Source organism: Peromyscus californicus, unplaced genomic scaffold (genome assembly GCF_007827085.1).
Source record: "Peromyscus californicus insignis strain IS unplaced genomic scaffold, ASM782708v3 Scaffold_7__1_contigs__length_154581171, whole genome shotgun sequence".
NCBI lineage: Eukaryota > Metazoa > Chordata > Mammalia > Rodentia > Cricetidae > Peromyscus > Peromyscus californicus.
The window spans coordinates 81832624-81852941 of record NW_026294595.1 but is presented as its reverse complement, the minus strand read 5'-3'; the positions used below and the strand labels follow the sequence as shown (position 1 = coordinate 81852941).

The window sequence follows — 20318 nt, the reverse complement described above, 5'->3', positions numbered from 1 at the left end:
TCCATTTCTTAAAGGCTTTTCAGCTGCTAGAAGACCAACATTGTAATCAGAGTTTTCTCTGTATCTAACCCAAATCACAGACTGTCAAAACAGTGGCTCTCTGAGAGCTTTAGTTGTTGTTTGTTTTGTTTTTCTCTTTGTAGATGACCAGGCTGGCCTTGAACTCACAGAGAGACCAGTCTCTGCCTAGACCTACCTCTGCCTCTTGAGTGCTAGGATTAAAGGTGTGCATCATCACACCTGCCTATGAGATTAAGAATGTAGAAAGGAACCAACAAGGCAGGGAAAGGGGGGAGGGGACATGTAGAAGGACGAAGTATAATTGCATATACCTAGAAAATGCCACAATGAAACCATCACTTTGTTTACTAACTTACTAAAGAAAAGTTGTGAGACGAAAAAATGAGTGTACTATTTCAAAAAACACAGCAGAGCTGTTAAAAACACAAAAATGCAGAATAAAAGGGACACACCGTTATTGGTTGTAGTATTAAGGCCACTCCACGTAGTTAAAAAGGGAGGTTTATTTTGTGGGATAACTTACAAGTAAAGGGATAGGTTACAGGGTCTGGGAAAGGTGTAGTGCAGTCCGGCGGTGTTCTCTGGAAAACTGCTCAATCCACCTCCAGTGTCCAGGGTCCAGGAACCAAGAGAGGTGGCACATCCGGATCTCAGGTCTTAAGGGCTCCTGTCTCGGCCCCGCCTTGTAGGTGTGACAGTTACAGAAGCCTCAATGGGGGTAGTACTTCCAGGTCAAAGCTGGAACAGCTACCCATTACACACCGTACTAAAAATCAGTGGTTTGCCTTAAACAAAATGCATGACTCCTGTTCTGACACATAGCTCATTTGCTTGCGCAGGCTTTATTTCAAGTATACTCCACATAGTAGGGAGCTGTTCCTCAGGCTCGTAGGAAGTGGGTTGGAACAGATCTGCATTAATCTCACACTTCTAACCCTCAGTCCACAGTCACTGATTTCCAACAGGCACAATACACGAGCAGTAACTGAGTTAAAACAAATGCTTTCCAAGGCCTCCCCGTTAAAGTTACAAAGCAACACAGGAACCTCAAATCTTTAGCAGCTAGTTCAGTAGTTCTCAACCTGTAGGTCGTCACCTCTTTGGAGTCACATATTAAATATCCTGCATATCAGATATTTACATTATGACTCATAACAGTAGCAAAATTACAGTTATGAAGTAGCAACGAAAGCAATTTTATGGTTGAGATCACCACAACATGAGGAACTATATTAAAGGGCCACAGCATTAGGAAAGTTGAGAACCACTGGTCTAGTTGAAAGTGAATCTTCGATATTCTTTTCTTATTAGAAATAAATTTATTGCAGTCAAAATCTGAGTCAACTAAAGTCAGGAAAGATGGTAGCATTGGTGTAGGAGTTCCACAAATATTGAGTATCTTTCAGCTGCATCCTGAAAAACCACATGAATTACCTAAGTGATCTTTTATAGGCAAGTACACTGTCAAGTGTAAGCACATGGTCTCAAAGTGAAGGGACATTACAAGGTAACACGAAATTCTTGGAGAAGCACATACTAGTCCTTTGAGGCCTTGAAAACCCAACTCCCTTCGACACGAACGGGCAGTTTGTCTAGACTCCAATTAAGACCCTGAAACGGGATACAAATGACAAAGAGCAAAACTTAAAGTTTATAGAGTTTGCTATCCTCAGAGATTACAGCCTCGTTGGAGGCAGGCACTTCACAACTGGAAAATACGCTCTGGGGACTAGAAAGGTGGTTCAGTGGTTAGAGAAAGTGTGAGTTTCCTACTCTTCCAGAGGATTCAAGCTTGGATCCCATTACTCATGTCAGGCAGCTCTTAACTTCCTATAACTTCAGCTGCAAGAGATCCGATGTTCTCCTGTACATCATTTAGACACACACACACACACACACACACACACACACACACACACTAATAAAAATAAATCTTTAAGAAGACACTAGACTTCTGATATGTGCAAGCAAGGGAAAGTCTTACTTGTCACTTGTCAGCACTCTGACTTCCAGCTAGGAGGAGTAGAGGGTTTCCCTAAAAAGTGGTAAAAGGGCCTGGTGGACCTCTTAGTACGAAATCAAGTCCTGGGTTTGAGCCTCACTACCACACAAACAAGGTATGGGAGGTAGCTCAATATTCACTCCAAGTATCTGAGAAGTAGAGGCAAGAGGATCAGGAGTTCAAGGTCACCCTTGGCTACAAAGCCACTGAAAGGTCAGCCTGGGCTACATGAGAACCTACCCCTGTCCCTGAAAAATAAAGAAAAGAAAGGAGGCAAAAGTAGAAAATGGTAGCAACACCCAGGGCTCGTTCAGAGCCTTGCAGTCGGGGACCAGCCTGCTGACTCCTGCACCCATCCTACCTCTTCATTTAAAGAAACAGAAATGGAGGAAGAGTGTCTAGAAAGCTCAATTCAAATGCAGCTTTCCTTCAATGTTAACACTGAGTCCAGACAGCTTTGAAGACCTTGGGAAATGTCGGTGGACATCTCACCAAAGCTGGCACTAACTGTTGCCAAATGTCTGCCTGGCACCAACATACAGACTAAATTGGCCATGAAGACCTCTCTGTAGTCTTGCTCTTCTCAAAGGAAACAATTTTGTGATCAAGAATGTGGCTCAGCCAGAGGCCAGGCTTACAGGGAGGCCTTCGATGCTGAGCTTAACTCAATTGCACGGTTTAGGGCAAGAGGCTCATGTTTCAGATGTGCAGCCAAGTAATCTGATCCCGCCAGACTTCTAATGGCTTCTAAAAAATCTGAAGTGTTAAATCCTTTTCCCAGCCTCCCCAAGAGCAATCAGAAGGTGTTTGTTCCCCAATTCCCACTATCCCTCAATCTCCTATTCTAATCAACAGTTGCTAAATTGCTATTGTTGAATACTTATTCAATCCTAAAGTTTTTCATATGTGATACTTTTAAAAAAAAATGCACTTAGAGCAAGTAAAAGGATTATGCCAGTAAAATGCTTAGAAACCCTGCTTGACATCAGGAGCAAGACCCTGATCTTGACTGCTCAGGAATTTGGGAAGAACCTCTTTACCTAAGCAGTTCCACAAATCCAGTGACAGGCACACAGTGAGAGTTATATCCTCCAACACACACACACACACACACACACACACACACACACACACACACACACACACACACGGCTAGTGGTACAAGTGGAGAAGGTGTTGGCTGTGTCCATATCTGTCAGTAAATTCGCCAAGACTCACTCCCTCTATCCTGGCTCAGGATCTATTGGGAGACTATAGAACCCTAAAAATGTCCCAACACACCAAATGGAACAGCATGAAGAAAGCCACGGTGATGACAGACTGTGTCCTACTGCTACTGAGGCTCCTGAGGCTTGAATGCTGGTGCTAAGGAAGCAATCGTGGTAACATTATTAATAACAGTAGTTGCATACCTGTTACATGTACACTACATACTCCACTAATAACTATGCATCATCTAATAGAACTTCAGCATTACCTATTTTATAAATTTTTTTACTGAATTCTAAAAGCAATATTATATATACTTTTATGTGTATTGCTTTATATAATGTGTGTGTCACACGAACATGATTAGGGGAGGGGATTAGTGGCCATGAGCACACACGCGCAGGCCACTTCATTGCCTCGCAATAAGGCCTTTCACTGAACTGAACTTCCATTTAGCCAAGCTGTCTGGCTCCCTCTGAGGATCCATTCATTGGTCTCTGTGTCCCAACGCTAGGTTTCTTTTAAATACAGGGTCTTATGACATTGCCCCAGCTGGCCTTAAACTCATAGACCTACTGCCTTTGCCTCCTGAGAGCTGGGCTTAATGGAACATGTCACCACACCTGCTCAGCGTTACATTTATTTGTGGGTATGGGTGTGTGTGTGTGTGAATACACATGCATGCACACACATAGGTGCTGTGAGAGCAAACTCAGGTCCCAGGCTTGGTCAAAAGTACCCTTACTCATTTTGTTGTCGCTGTTACTAGTTATTGGGGGTGGGGGGCACATTAAGATCCTCACTGGCAGGCTTTAGATGACTCAGTAATGAAGCACTATGAAGCCTAAGGACCAAAGCTCAGTCCCCCAGGATCCACATGGTAGAAGGAGTTCTGACTCCCACAAGTTGTTCTCTGACCTATATAACACACAGGGCCATGTGACCATAAACACACACACACACACACACACACACACACACACACACACACACACACACACACACACGCCCTCTCTCCGTGCCTCCCCCCACTCTTAAAAATTTGTAAAAAGATCTTCTTTCTAAAGATGAGTCTTCAGTAGCAGAGAATAAACACGATGAACACATACTTGCAAGGGGACCAGGACGGGGAAGGCTAAAGTCTGGCTATACTTTGCTCTAATAACTTGAATGTTTTCATTTTTACAAATACTGCTAATTGTGCCCATATTTCTGTTTTGCAACAACCACACCATTCCCAAGCCCCCCACTTTAAAACAAAACCACCCAAGCTCACTTGCCCCCACCCCCACTACTTAGCCCTTTGTTAAGATAAGGAGTCCACCATGGCGCCTGCAGCCTGGGGTCCAGCACCTCAGGAAATGGCACTGCGTGTTTATAACGTGGCAAGCCTTCCCTGTGCAGCGTGAGCTCACGACTAATGTGCACTAATGGCCAGAAAACTCATTTTCATTCCACACTTGACAAAATAAACACCCCATAAAGGCAGGTAAGAGGAAGCCTCTCTCACCCTGAGCTGTTCAGCTTCAACCTTCAGAAATGAGGAACCGCCGAAGGGAAGTGACCCAGGACACACACACACAACCAAGTTCTGGTATAAAGAGACCGGAACCAAAGCAAAGCCCTTCTGTAAAGTTAAATTGTCCTTTCTTGTTTCTTCTCCCCTCTGTCAGGGTTCCTCTCACTAATACAGCATTTGCAAAGGCTCTTTCAGCACAAATCCTTGAATTAGTAGGATCTAGATGAGCCTGTAGGGGAAAAACCAGGGCACTGGATTGCTCTGAGTTACCAAAGAGCTCCGTTCTTTCTCTTTTGTCCACAGAAAACGAAGCTCTGCTTACACGTCGGAGGAAATATTTCAAAACATTCTCTTTTTTCTCAAAGTGAAGAATTTATGGAAACAGATAATTAACAGCAAATGACAAACAATCCAAGCAATAAAGGTCCCAGTTTGGTTGCCAAGATGATGGTATCGAATTCCAAGATAAACAGTGAAGCGTGCCATGGCCATTAACATCCTGGTGGGGTGGAGATGGGGAGAGGAGCCATCCCTGACCAATCATCAAGGGCCGGGGGGGTGGAGCAGACCATCTCCAGGGGTTATTGTTTCCCTTCTGGATTCCCAGGGGAGTTCAGGGAGAACAGGGGTGTCTCCGTTGCACAGAGCAGAACATCCATGCCTTCCTGGCTCACATGGGAAGACAGACTTGCAGTACATTCTTTAAGGACTAACTCTTCCTTGTCCAGTCTCACCAAACATTCACCTTCCCCCATTCTTCCCTTTTCTAGGTCTGTTAGCTCAAAATGGGGTTCAGTGCTACCAGCCACGCCCCAAACGTAAGGTTAAGTACAATGTGAAAACCAGTTCACCTGCAGAAATCAGATCTGGGGCCCCCAAATATGCTACATCATCTGGATACAACAGATGATGAACCTGGGACACCATAGCTTCAAATCTTCTTACGTTTCTCGAAAGCCAGTTCATAGGTCACCACATGTCAAATGGAATTTTTTTTTTTTTAAAAAAAAAGGAAATCCAAACATAAATTACCTAAAATGGCCTTTTAAAAGAATCATTCCATCTCAGAGCTCAAAATAGGTCAACACACCAAAAATTGCTGTTCTGGCCATTTGTAGACTCACAGGTATGTTGAGTCATGCTGTGAAGTCAAGAAAGCCTCGGCACCATTTTGTCTATCTCATCTCCTTGCTGACCAAAGTTCACGGATGCTGATCATTTCCCACTGTGAAAGCCAAGGCCAGGACATCACAGTAGCCAAGAAGAGCTCTGATCTATGAATACATCTGCTGTGTTCTCTAGAAGTTCAAAGGCAAGGCAGACTGCATGTCTGATGAAGGTCCATTTCCTGATTCAGAGATGACCACCTTTCTACTACAACCTCACATGATGGAAGAGCAAGGGTCTCTCAGATCCCAATTTTAGGAATTCTACTCTCAGGAGCAAATCACTGTCCATGAGTTCCACTCCCTCATGTTTTGATTTGGAGGTTAGAATTTCACTATTTAAATCTTGAAGAAACACAAATATTTAAACATCATACATAGCATTCATCCAAGCATGACCAATATACAAACACCAAGTAAGTTTTTAAAGTAGAATATGTTAAACACAAGGCAGTAAGAACAATGGGGATTTTTGTAATCATAAAATAAAATATAGGGTGGATAGATGGCTCAGTAATAAAGTGCTTGCTGCCTCTCAAACACGTGGATCTGAGTTCTGAGACACAGTCCCCATGTAAAGCTGGGCACAGCAACACGTCTGCAACTCTAGCACTGTGGTGTGGAGGGAGGCAGATCCCTGGAGTTCAGTGGCCAGCCAGTCTAGCCACTTAGTGAACTCCAGGTACAGGGAGAGACTTTGCCTTTGTCGCAAAAATATAAGGTAGAGATGACCTGTGGCCTCTACATGAATGCAGAGTTCACTCATACTCCCATTCATTCATACACACACACACACACACACACACACACACACACACACACACACACACACACACAATATGGTTTGGTGGCTTCATATTATCTCTAAGTGTTAGAGCAAATTCAATGGAAACAAAATGGGTTTTTGGTTTTTTTTTTTCAAAACTCAAGACTTACGCAGAGTTGGTAAAATGTCTATGTCATAGCCAAAGGTTAAATCTTTCAGGGAATTAGAAAAACATGTTAAGGCTGCTTAGCTAGTGAAGTTAATTTTTCTTGATTTCAGCTTTATGTCTTGGTGCAAAACACATTTTAAACCAGGCGCATAACATGTAAAAGGCTTGAATCTCGGGACTGTAATACAGACTCCTAAAACTAAGAGGAACCACGCTCTAAGCCAGTCAGTGTCGATGCCAAAAGAGCCCACAGCAAGATGGAAAAAGGCATCTGCCTCATTCAAGAATTATCAAATCTTTCAGCTGGAAGGTTTCATGGGCTGTCTGCACAAGAAATAAATGGGTTTGAGCAGAGTCCATGTTATGAACTAGAGTCCTGCTGTCTGAAGAAAGCCAACCCAGGAACATTGGTAACACTTGCTCTCGCTGAGATCTCTAAGCTCAACACTAAAATTATGCTTGCTTATTGAACGCTCAGACTAGTTTGTATCTCCGTTTTCAATACATTTTTTTTCTTACATTTTACTTATTTATTTATGAATGTGGGTGGGGTGGGGTGCATCCATGCCACAGCAGGCTTGTGGAAGTCAGAGGACAACTTTCAGAATCACTTCTCCCACCACGCTTGTGCTGGGGATCAAGCTCAGGTCATCAGGTTTGGTGGCAAGAACCTTTATCCTCTGAGCCATCTGATGGCCTTGGTTTACCTTAAAACCTCTAACACCAAACGGGACAGACATTAAATATAAACTAGAACAGCTTATATTTCGGATTTACCATAAGAAAGGAAAAACAGAAAACACTGCAAAAATGCATCGTCTTATATGCATATGTACTTCAGCCCTTCCTTGTCAACGACAGAAACTGAAGGGAAAAAATAAATCTCCAAAGCCAAACAATACAAATGTGAACCCAACTACAGCAAGGGCCAACAAATCCAACCATTTTCTCTAGTTAGTACTACCACCCAGACACACACTGAAGTGTTCTTTTTACATTAAAAGAGAGAGCGAGCCAGGCTGGCATGGGGGTCTACAAAGTGTGTCTTCTGATATGGTAGAACTTAACCATACCAGTACGCTATGAAAGTCAAAAGCAGCAAACAGTATGTATGGGAAGGAGAGAGCTAAGGGAATCCTGAGAAGGGAGGAAACATGCTCACACAGAGACCCTCCAGGACGCAGCAAGCTTTGCCAGTTTCAGGAAGCAGTTCAGGCCCGCGGTGTGTTAAACAAGGTATGGTAGGTTGAGTGGTATTAGTCCTGCTTTTGCTTCTTCAAATCTCACCTCCGTAAATTCTAAAACTCTCAGAATTAAAGTCGAGTCTGTCTCGTATATACTTCCTTCATCCTGTCATTCAGTCAGAGCATCTCAGCCAAAGGAGTTGAGAGAAAGCCTGAATGTAAAGCAGGAGAGGGAAATGGCCCGTGAAGGGGCTGGCCTGAGAGCTTCCAGGTATCAGGGCCTGTCTGTCCACTAACCGTGGACATACTTTCTTTATCATCTTTCTCTATCGCCAAAATGTAGAATAAAAGTCCAGATCTTTCTGAGTGCTGGACCACTCAGCACTTTGGAACTTTGAAGGCTGAGGCAGGAGGATGGGAAGTATAGGGTCAGTCTGAGACACATGGCAAGCCTGTCTCACAAAACAAAGGCAACTAACAAATTCGAGGCTGGGAAGATGGCTCAGTGGTAAAGAGCTTGCTTGCCTCACGAGCATGCGGGCTTAGATTTGATCCCCAGAACTGGTGTAAAACTGCAGGCATGGAGATACATGCTTGTAATCCCAGCACTGGGGAGGCAGAGACTGGAGGATTCGTAGAGCTCAGTGGCCAGCCAGTTTAGCCTAGACCAAAAGAGGAGGAGCAAGGGTAAGAAACAGACATTCCAGAAAAAGAGGAGGATGCTCAAGGCCTTGGAGCCTGGTAGCTAGTGAGCAGCCCTGAGTTCAGAGAGGCCTAGCTCCTTGAAGATCCCAGAGCTAATTAGTGACCCCAAGAGGACCAGAATTCAAGTCCCCTGAAACACTGCCTGTGTGCATGACCAACAAGCTGTTGATACTGTACTTACTGCTGCCTCCTCAAAATGGGCTTAAGACACTTCGTAAAATTTTTTCCTCGCTTGGGGAAATGTCTGCATCGTCACACAAGCTCAGCAACAGCAGCTCAACCTCTGGAGCCCTCCATAAGGGGGATATGTGAGTTCAGCAGGCAGGGAAATTTCCTGGAAGCTCATGGGGCCAGTGTAGAAGAGAACAAGAGAGACCCTGTCTCAACAAAGTGGAAAGAGAAGATCAGCTCTTGGAGGTTGGCCTCCGACCTCACACTCACATGCACCTTGCGCCCCCCCCCACATACATACAAACATACATATACACACATATATACAAACACACACACACAAACAGCAACAAAACAAAATATTTAAAAAGTCTTTTGTTGATAGGTATAGGAAGGAGACAGTATGGTTGATATCCTCCTACACGGGAACAAGTTGACTATGCATTGGCTTCCTCCTACACTGCATCATAGACTAGAAGAGTGTCTATCACCCTAGGAAGCTAAGCAAGACCCAATGAAAGGAGAAGTTGTACATCTAAGTAAGCCTTTCACACAAGATACAGAGACAAATTATTATTCTTTTGAAAAACTAGCATGAAAGTACCACAGTTTTATAAAATTAATTCCAACTATATAGAAGTATATAAAACATAAAGGTCACTACCCAATAAATGACACCACGTGGTTAACTAAGTGATCATCGGTAAAACTGGTGTTTGTCCTTCCCACACTTTTATATACATATACATAAGCAAATATTGTATTAGTTACTTTTATTGTTCTCACAACCAAGGACTCGACAAGCAGCAGCTTAGAAGAGGGAAGATTTGCTCTGGCTGATGGTTTGATGGGATCCAATCAACTCTGATGGGGAAAGGCAGGACAGCGGTAGCCTGATCCCATCTCCACCCGCTGGGGGTCAGGAAGCAGTCAGCACACGCTGGGCTGAGCTACGAATCTCCAGGCCCGCCCTCCAGTGATGGACTTGCTTCAGCGAGGTGCCACACCCTACAGGGTCCACAACCCCCAAAAGTGCGCCAGGAGCTGCAGCCGAGTTCTCAAACAGATGCACGTGACGGGTATTTCACATCCACACCCACTCTCCTTTTCTTCTGAACTATGGATTCCTAATATAATCCTGAAATTAATGTGTTTCCTACCACATTCTCAAACAGGGAAGGAATGAAATTTCAAATCAAGTAAAATATCTATAAACACAGTACGAATATGCCATGAAATGATTGTCACTTGTTGATTATCAGTGGCCAGGCAACACGGATGAGCGCCGCACAAGACCACGGTGCCACAAGAGCAAGTAGTGCCTGCCACGTTTTATAAGGCCAAGCAGTTCAGAAATATCTTAACTCTGTGGCCATCACTAGTACAAAGTCACAGTTGTGGCTATATCTGTGTCCCAAGTACTGCCCTCTGGTCCTGTATGCTCTCAAGGGTGCTGGTAACCACAGGCCTGGGCAATGAAAGGGGTTCATTTAGGGTTAACAAGCATTATGACATTAAGCCCACTTCGTAGATGACAATCCTGAGAACCCAAATTTTTCCAACAAGCCAGTAACAAGGACAACCACACATTCTCAGCTGTCATATCTTCCTACTCCTGCCAAAATAGTCTGTGACAATCCTATTTAACACATGTCTGTTTAAATCACAGATACCAGTAGTGGAACTTAAGACATTGATAAGGGTACAGACTGAGTCAGGTCCAGCCCAAGTGGAGAAAAACCTTGGTGACCTTCACTGAACAGCTACATGGTACAGGATTTCTACCCACTTGGAAACCACTACTCTCTTGGTGTAACTGGGGGTGTAGAGACCTTCCTGGATGTTTACAATCTTGACAGGAAATTCTACCCCAAATCCCACCAGGAAAAGCCTCCATGATGCTCTCCAATGATTGCTTGAAGAAGACCACACAAAACTGAGCAGTGACTGGATGAATGTAGTTTGGAATAAGAAATATGGAATCAATGAAACAAACCCTCATGATAACAACTGGCACTGAGTATACAGTAGGTGCTACTTAGAATTTTTCTGCACCCCTTTATTTTAACAACCTTTTACCAACCTCATCTTACAGATGAAGAAAGAAAATAGGATTCCACCGGTGATGGCCACCTCTATTTGATAACGCTTTCCAATAAAGAGCAAGGGAGAAAGAAAATCCTAGGGCCTTAGTAACTGAAGCTGTGGCCAAGGAAAAGTGCCAAGACAGGAGACAGATTTGGATTCGAAATTCCCCACTGCCAACCCTTAAAAAAGTAAAATTAACCTCAGTAGTGCGACCAACCATCTTGTTTTGCAAGGAACAGGGAGCTCCTCATAAAGTAGGATTTCCAGTGCTAAGCCTGACGGAGCTGGATGTCTTACCAGAGTATTTGATTAGGCCTCCCATCATTAAAAACACACAAAGTCTTTATGACATTTTCAGACCTAAAACGGTTCTTTTAATGCCTTCTCTAATCATCATTAAAAGTACTAAATAACTTTTTCAACATTCTGCTGAAGAAAGATGAAGGACTTGTGGACAGATGAAGACCTGTTAATTGTTGGTTTTCAATCTTCTCATCTATCAGTACAATCAAGAGTCTGAGCAAGAAAGGACTCATATTCTAGGCTAAATTTTGGTCTACTAACTCCAGCTGTGCTTTGATTTTCTTTTCTAATGTCAGATAGGATTACTTTTTAAAGAAGGAAAGAAAAGAAAATCCTATGTCAGAAGCAAGTTCAAAGAGATGCTTCTTAGAAAGTCTGGTAGCAATCTTGTTGGAGTTTATAGATAAGGACTAAATCTAAACCTCGTTACACTGGGTGAGAACCCAGCTCTAAAGTAGGTGAGCTTCATAATGACAGCAGCCAACTCTTACTTATTTTTGTCCCTCACAGTGGCACCTTGCAAAAAAAGTTTGTTTTAATTGCAGTTTTAATAAGTTACACTTAAAGACAATACTGGTCATTTGGTGCAACTATTTACGTATAAATAAACTGATGTCTGGGGAAGGGAAATTGATCAGAAGGGATACCTGGAGAAGAGCTAGTCACAAAGTTGAGCTGAGACTAACCACATTAAGCAGGAAAGAAAAAATTACTTAATTAAGGTGAGACAATACCCATTGCTACCACTAGGTCATACAAAAGAAGACAAAGGGCCCTAGTATCTATCACTGGTCTCCACAGATCATAGATAGAAGTGAAAAAAGAAAGTGAATGCTTAAGGAATCCAGAGCAAAGTAAACGTGTAATTCTTCAAGTAGGAAACACAAACTACCTATAGGAATACAGCAAAACTCTGCCATGACATGTTGTAATTTTTCCAAAAATCAAGGGAAATTTTAGGCTCAGTGTCTCATCAATACTTTATGGTCATTTAAAATTTCTATTTAGACAAAGGGTAATGTTTTTAACGTAACCAAAATAATCATATTGCAGTCAAGGAAGATACTCAAGCTCCTACAACCTACCAGGTGCTACCACAATGCAAGGACATCAACCTGCAAAGCAACAGCAGGCCCTTAGATGACTAGGTAAGGCTGAGGCAATGGTGAGCCACATTCCTAACAAAGCATACCTTCACACTCCCAGAATGACCCCGGTTTCTCCTATCAACACATAATCAAATGTATTAAACTAATCAGTAGATCAGACAGAGAGACAGGTAAGTAGGTAGACAAAATACAGATGGCGATAGACGATTGACAGAAAAATAGCTATGGTTAATACAGATAGAAAAAATAACAACAGCTATAGATAGAAAATATTAGCAGATGATAAATAGGTAAAATAAGTGATAGATATTGGTAGATTAAAATAATACAATAACAAATTGTTAAAAATATATAGATGTACAAATAGATATAGACTAATAATAAAATAATGATAAATAATTACATAATAAAAAGTAGATAAAATATAATAGATAATAGGTAGGTAGGTAGATGGTGGGAAAATAATAATGAATGATAGATGTTAGACACAGATAGCAAAAGATAGTAAATGGTAATAGGTAGATGACAGATCAGATAGACAGATACATACATACATACATACATACATACATACATACATACGTACATAGAGAGGGAGGGAGGGAGGGAGGGAGGGAGGGAGGAAAGAAGGGAGGAAGGAAGGAAGGAAGAAAGGAAGGAAGGAAGGAAGGAAGGCGGGAAGGAAGGAAATAATAGAGGCCCTATGAAATGGAAGAAGGAAATGAAAGACCTGGGGTGTCATGTGGAGCAGACACACAACAATCGTTCTAGATTAGGAAAGGAGTCCCAGGACAGAGGACAAGAGGCTTCCTGTGGGTGCAGGAAACTAAACTAGCTCAGAGCATACGATAATCAGAGCAGAAAAATGTCACAGCTGTGAGAAACAGCTAACTCAAAGACACTGAGACAGAAGGGCCCAAGGGCTCTCAGGTGGCAGGAAGCCAAGCTGAGTGGTAATGAAAGGGAAAGCCCACACTGGAGCCACCTGGGAGGACCCCGCATTCCCAGGTTGGAGTCCAGTAACAGGCTGCACAGCTGTCTAGGTTGACATTACAAACCTTTTTGTTGTTGGCCTTGTTGAGGTTTTTTTTTTTTTCCTTTCCTTCTTTCCCCCAAGAGAAACATACACACACACACACACACACACACACACACACACACACACACACACACACACAGAGTATAATTTGACCCTTCAGAGTTTTCACAGCTAGATCTAAGATCAGTTCTAAGCTTACATGACTTAAAAACTATCTCAGCGTTCACAGTTTACCAGTGGACTCCTGTGGGCAAGAGCAAATAAAAGGATGTCTACATAGCCAAGCAATGGCTGAGCTTTCCAGTCACTTCCCAAGGAATCTGGGCAGAGCCGCATTCAATCTGCCTCACTGGAAACAGGATCCAGAGTTCTCTGAGACTCTTTAATACAAATATGAGCCTGCCAAAGAAAGCGAAAAGGATCCTAAACTATGCCACGCACAAGTTTTATAACATATTTGAAGGAGAGGGAATAAACGGAAACAATAAAAAGAATATTTGAAACAAATACACATTTATTGTTCAGAAAACCTATCATATTAGCAAAGAGAAGACAGATTCACCTACAAACCTCCAGCTTGCACTCTCTCAGCACTCCCTCATAATCCTGAGCAGATTCTCAGGGAAGGCCAGCAGGAAGTTCTTAGGAACGGCTTAGCACTAATCATTTGCAAAGATATTTTTGGTCTTTCTTTTCTTGTTGGTTTTTTGTTTGTTTGTTTGTTTGTTTGTTTTCCAAGGCTGCTGTTTTGTTTTCCTACTTTGCATAAACCTCATCCCAGGTACATTAAGTGGCTTTCTAGAACATAGTTACAAAACATCATCCCACTATTTACACTAATATCCAGGCAATCAAGGAGAACACCATTTTGTTTAGTTACTGTTTCTGAACTGGAGATGTGTGTGTGTGTATGTGTGTGTGTGTGTGTGTGTGTGTGTGTGTGTGTGTAGGTGTAGGTGGTGGGGGCTACTAATTTTTTTTAAACATAAAACAATTCCTGGAAGAAAGTTTGTGACTTGGGTATGCCCTGGGTTCAATTCTGCCAGGAGTAAAAACAGCCAACAAAACCCTAACCTCCTTCCCCTCTCAACTACACAATAGTGTTCAAAGACATTCAGTTGTGCCATGAAAGACCAGTGTTAGACATCGGAAGGGGTCTCATACAGAACGGGCACTGGGCCTTGAATAAACAAGAGAGATGGTGACCTTCTGCCCCTTCCACTGAAAGCCTGGTACGGCTGCGGCGGAGGACCAGACAAACGCTGGTGTGTGACTAGGTGCTGTGATGTCCTTCCTCTGGGTCTCTCCTATACTTTCTCCTTAAATAGCGTACAGCTTGACATGTACTCCATCGTATCAGGGAGTGAAAGAAAAGCAAAATTCCCGAGACCAACTGTTCTGCTCTCCCTTAACCCTTTGTACCCCATATTGTTCAAGTCTTGCAGAATGCAGCCCACGTTTCACTAGCAACAGGAGAGAGACAATGGATCTAGCAGTAGCTGGACAATTAGTGCCAATTAGGCCTATTTCCCAGCTGAATGTAAAGCCTTTGGTGGGGTGAAGTATAAGGAAATATTGGAGAAATTTTAAAGAACTATTTCACCACGGAAGTTAACGATACACGGTAAAGAAAACTGAACTGAGGGTGAGAAGACACTGCCAAATTCACCGTGTGGCATTAGGAAAATACCTTTCCCTCTTCAGTTCTATCTACAAAATGTGAGCAACTTAGCAAAATCTTCCAGAAGCTCTGAAGACCTAATGTACTTTCGTGGTTGAATGTGCTGTAAAAATCTGAATAGTTACGCAGATGCAAAGGGTTTCTCCTGGGCTACATTTGAAACCACAGATACCCATCTGTTTTGGAAATCATTGCCTTCCACTCCCCCTAGCAAAATGCTGAGGGAATAGTTTTCTTTCACTTCACTTTTCTTTTCTTGATTGTTATTATTTTTTTTTTCTTTTCAACATTCACGAGAAATACTTACATATGTACATGTGGCGGCTGGAATCTGCTCTGGTTGATGTTGTAGTGTGTGAATGCCTGGGTGGGGTTTGAGCTATACTCATCCACCGTTATGGTAACTTTGCCTTGAGAAGGAATCCCATGTGCCATCCTTCCTCCCTATAGGCATGAGCAATTCACAACTCTCTGGAGCAAAAGCGGGAAGCAGGCATGGTGCGCTTCAGCCGACCTCTGAGTCCAAGGATCTACTCATCAATACTGCTGTACGTTCTAGAAGAAAGCAAAACAAAACATACATGTGTGTATGTGTGTATATATATTTTTAAAAATAAGAATGAGTAAGGCAGTTCTAAGACACATTAAGTTTAGGATCTAATACAAAAGTGGCTTAAATTTGAATCAATAACTATTTCCTCGTGGGTCTAACTGTTGCCCACTCTTTGCTGCATGTCCCTCAGAGTGGACTCTACACCCTTTACGGCATCACTAGATGATAGTGAATCGTCTCAATGGAGTTCAAACTAAGAATTCCTCTCTAATTATAATTATGGCACTTAACGTGAATTGCAGAAGGGCCAAATCCACAGTTGCCATGGTGTCTAGCTATAAATGGTTTGTGCTGGAAGACTCCACCAAGCCTTCCCTGCTAATTGAAATGTTTGGTTCTTACAAAATTGGTATCGCATTATACAATCACTTGAAATCTTGATGCTTCGACGAGCCACAGGACACAATGACAGACGCAAACTCAACGTTCTGTGCTCATTAACAGACATGGGCGTAACCACAGGACGCACGTGATGCACATGTTACACGCAAGTTTGTCTGGCAGTCACTTTCTTAAATACGCGATGCTTGATACACATACCATCTTCTCTCTGGCTAACCATGGTGCACTTTCATTCACTACTCTAGTCACTCAGGGGAAAGCCAGAGGAGCACAGGATTGGTCAGTCACTTTGTAACCACGGCCTCCCTCTTCCCTCCCTAAGGGAGCATGTAGGGAGGGCAACCATTACATCTGTGGCCTCATTCTTGGTGCTATGTAATTCTTGCTAGCTGGTCTAATTTCCTTAAGAAATTTTCAGCAGTTCTGATTCTTTTCATAAGTCAATGTATGAGCTGCTGCACAGGGTACAAAAATGAAGATATCGGTTTTAGTGGCAGATGGCTCAAAGACGGAGGAAAGGAATCCCTTGCGTGGAACCTGTCGCCATCAATGATCAATCGGAGGAAGTTGGAGGCACCACATACTCCTCGGCTAACCCTTGGCTAACCTGCCCTCCTCTCTAAACACTCTGCACCAGAATTCACTTGCCATGTGCACTATTAAGCTCCAGAAATCTTAGCTGCTATCTCAAATAAAAATATTTAGAATAATAAGATTAGATTGAAATTTGGCGTGAAACACCTTAAAATATCGAACAAAAGGCAGATGGCCTGCCATAAGCCATTTATTTTATATTTTGCAACCCAGGGCTCCTGTAGTCCTCCATATGCTAGCTGGGCTAAGAAATTCCACAGTGTTCTACTCAAATGATTGCTTTTTTCACATCAGTAAAGCAAGCTAGGTCACACCCACCTGGCCTGTGTTCCCAGAACATTCCCACAGCCAAGAAAAGAGGCCCTGGTGTTCTGGCATTTTTAACAAAATGTCGCCTTGGGTTCTCTTTCTTCTTCCTGACTTCATGGGAGGTATGACTCCCTTAAGCACCAGCTGATAAGTGATCTGGCTAGTAGGATTAACTGAATTAAATCTTGCCCTGCTCCTCTGATGTAAGATATCTGTAAAGAACTGCTTACGAATCATAATGTAGCAGTTTTCATACTAAGTTTGCAGCTGTTTCCTTAATTTCCGACACAATTATATTTTACTGTTATTTTGCATAACAGTAAAACACAACACCTGCTTCAAATTGCAGTCCTGCTCTAAGTGCCGAGACACAACCGAAGCGCGGGGCTGCATAATTGCATGGTGCTCAAAAGTAAATACAAATGAAAACATCTTCCTGTTACAGAAATGACTGTCATTAAAAAGAATGTTAGCCATCAAAGCGCAGAGGGGGAAAATACACATTTTCAGAATACGAGAACTCGGTCTTTGCATAAATTAGAGAGTAGTATAAAAATTACTTAGCAATTCTTATTTTCCTTCCATCAATGTCTATTGTGTGAGGTACTGAACATTTCGGAGGCAACGGAAACCAAATTCATGTCTAGACCACTTTGACCTCAGAGTAAGTATCTGCACCTCTCTGGCCAGAAAGAATCTAAATGTTTGGGGAGAAAAGTTACTGACTAAACTAAGAGAGTGTAGGCCAGAAATAAAAGACATCCTGAGTATTTACAGTAACTTGAAGTGGCTAGAAGGGCATCCTCTCAGGCTGAAGCCAAGACGAGGCAGAACTTACACGACAGATTCCCACCTCTAAAGTCCACTCCATCCTGAAGTCACCCTACCGATTTTCATTTTCCGTGGGGAAACACTTATGTCCCTTTGCACCTCTGTCCCCAGCAAGGCAAACAGTATCTCTCCATCAGCAAGCCCAGACCCCTGCGATTCTGAAGGGCTAAATGGGTGGCTGGCATCTCATTTGAATTCATCTTTGCCTTGTTCGCTTTCAGATGTTTTATCGAAACAGTGCACCTGCCGGGTCTATCTTCTTTAATCTGGAGTCCTTTGAAGGAAATGTCAGACTCGGGCAGAGAGCTTCAAAACTTTCCCAGCACCTTTACAGACAAGTCAAGAAAAGGCTTTTTTTTTTTTTTTTAATGCTATGCCCAATTCCACCCACACCTCAAAATGAATATATCCTAAGACTGGTGTGTGTGGGATTTTTTTTTGGGGGGGCAGGGGCTCTTGGTGACAAAACCATGAACAAAACCACTTCACTTCACATGAGATTTTGGGGAAAACCGCCACGATGCAAGGACCCCATCTTAACCTTCGAAGAAGCTGCATCATCACCTTGCTTCAAATCTTCAGGCTGTAAAACCCTCCCGACCACATCCTCTTCTCACAACAGTTAAAGGGAGCAGCTTTCTTCTTTTAATTTTATACTTCAATGCATTTTATCCACAAACAAAGGCACCCAGCACAAGATGCCAAAATGCCTAAAGAAAAATCTAAACAGGACTGTCACTGCCAAGCATTCACGCTGGTGTTAGAGTTTCAGTTTAAAAAAAAAAAAAAAAGCTCACGTGAGCCATTGAGCATTTCCTAGACAGCAGTCCCTTCTGTCCCTTAAGCTGCAAGACTGGAAATTTTCTTTTCCAGGAACCCACTTGGAAAACCTCTTAAAGTCTGCTGGCAAGGAAGGGATTAAATACTGAAGGCTTAAATAACTGTCTCCACCTCCTAGACATCAGAAGTCCGATTTACCTAAACTTTCAAAGCAACAATTCCTGACCTCTCTACTCATGCGCCGCCCAAGCCAAGCCCAGGAGAAATGAGCCCTGGATTTCGCTTTCCTTGTTTAAATAAGGATGCTCACTTTAATCAGAAAGATAGCCGCCCCACCAACTGAGTGGAGGGATTTTGGAGCTCGCCCCCCGGTCCAACCCGCCAAATTTCATTCTCTCCTCCCTCTGCTTCAGGGATCCAGAACCTTCTTAACTCACGCCCCTCTTTTATGCCCATTTCCAGTTACTCATCCCCACACGCGGGAGCGCGATGCCCACACGCCTTCCCAGCGGTTGCACCGCTAGTTTATTTTTCTGGAGATACTGACAAAGTTCCACGTGCCTCTGTCCACTAAGCTCCCTCCCTTCCAATCACACTTACACCTGAACTTGTCTCCAGCACTGCTGACACCCAGCTGGCACATTCTTTCGGAGAGGGAGGGCACGACTTTTCTCCTGAGCCTCTGACAAAGCGTGGAGTCTATATATGGTGGGGCGAGGGGGGGCGCAGAATTCTCTACTTTGGATTGGTTTGTTTGTTTTAAATGTAGGGTGGGCAGATGGGGTGGGGGCTACAGCTACTGCACACACACACACACACACACACACACACACACACACACACACACACACACACACACACACGCATGCACGCACGCACACGCGCCCTGCCCTGTCAGCTCTCGCTGCCTGGTCCTGACCATAACTCTCTCCATTCCTCAGGCGCTGAGTACCCGGCTTCCACGGTCACCGCCGGCGGCGTCGGCACTAAGGACCCTAGACTCGCTGCCCCGGGGTCGGCTAAGCATCTCCCCCCATCTTCCTCTCTCCCAGCCGGGGACCGACTGAGGATCGCTGTAGGACACCGGCTGTGACGCCGCGCCATCCTCGGTGGGGGAACATAGCCTCTGGTCTGGGACGCAAGCCTCCGGAGCGCGCTGGCATCTCCGAGCACACAGACAGGAGCCCGGGTCCGCACCGTGAACAGCCGCCTCCTCGCTCTGTGTCCCGGAGCTGCCAGGCGCCTTCCCCACAACGGCTGGAAAGGGAAGGGACCCGGCTGTCCCTATCAGGCTGCAGGGGTGTGGAAGTCACCGCCTTGCCCCCTCTTTGGAAGTCTTTCCCTTCCAGTTAAAGTTATGTTTGTTTTCCCCAGCCTGACCTGTTAGTGTCTGTACCATCACAAATCAATTACACATTTTTCATGACTCGCATTCGCTCTTAATTCCGGGTGTGTTTGGGGGGTGCGCTATAAATCAACCCCACTGATCATCTTTCCATGTTATTTTCTTGCTGGGGGATTTCAACGCCCTCTAGAACCTCTAGGTTTTTTTTTTTTAAATGCTCTCTTCACCTCCTAGGCCGCAAAAGCCCGGAATTGGAAAGATTTTTTTTTTAAAGACAACCTTGCCACATGTAAATGTAAATAGAAAAAAAATTTAAAAAGAAAGAAAAACCCAACTCCTGCTTAGGTAGAAAAGAAATTGGGCGGCCACGGT

General features: G+C 43.5%; 1 protein-coding gene and 1 long non-coding RNA gene across 4 annotated transcripts in view; one reads left to right on the top strand and one right to left on the bottom strand.

Moving 5' to 3' along the window:
• Positions 1-20318, bottom strand: part of Mpped2 (metallophosphoesterase domain containing 2) — a 178466-nt gene that overhangs the window by 157282 nt on the left and 866 nt on the right. Inside the window, exons 1-2 of one of the 3 annotated variants that reach the window (XM_052722629.1) lie at positions 19202-19322; positions 15440-15687 (exon numbers count right to left, since the gene is read on the bottom strand). In XM_052722629.1, the coding sequence (XP_052578589.1) occupies positions 15440-15567 (128 nt within the window). In that variant the 5' untranslated portion in view covers positions 15568-15687; positions 19202-19322. Of the gene's footprint in view, positions 1-15439; positions 15688-19201; positions 19323-20318 lie in introns of those variants that run through there. The other 2 variants (XM_052722630.1, XM_052722631.1) reach the window with 2 other exon arrangements.
• Positions 19197-20033, top strand: LOC128100462 (uncharacterized). The gene is made up of 2 exons (XR_008214800.1): positions 19197-19309; positions 19543-20033. It is a non-coding gene; the product is annotated as an uncharacterized LOC128100462 (long non-coding RNA).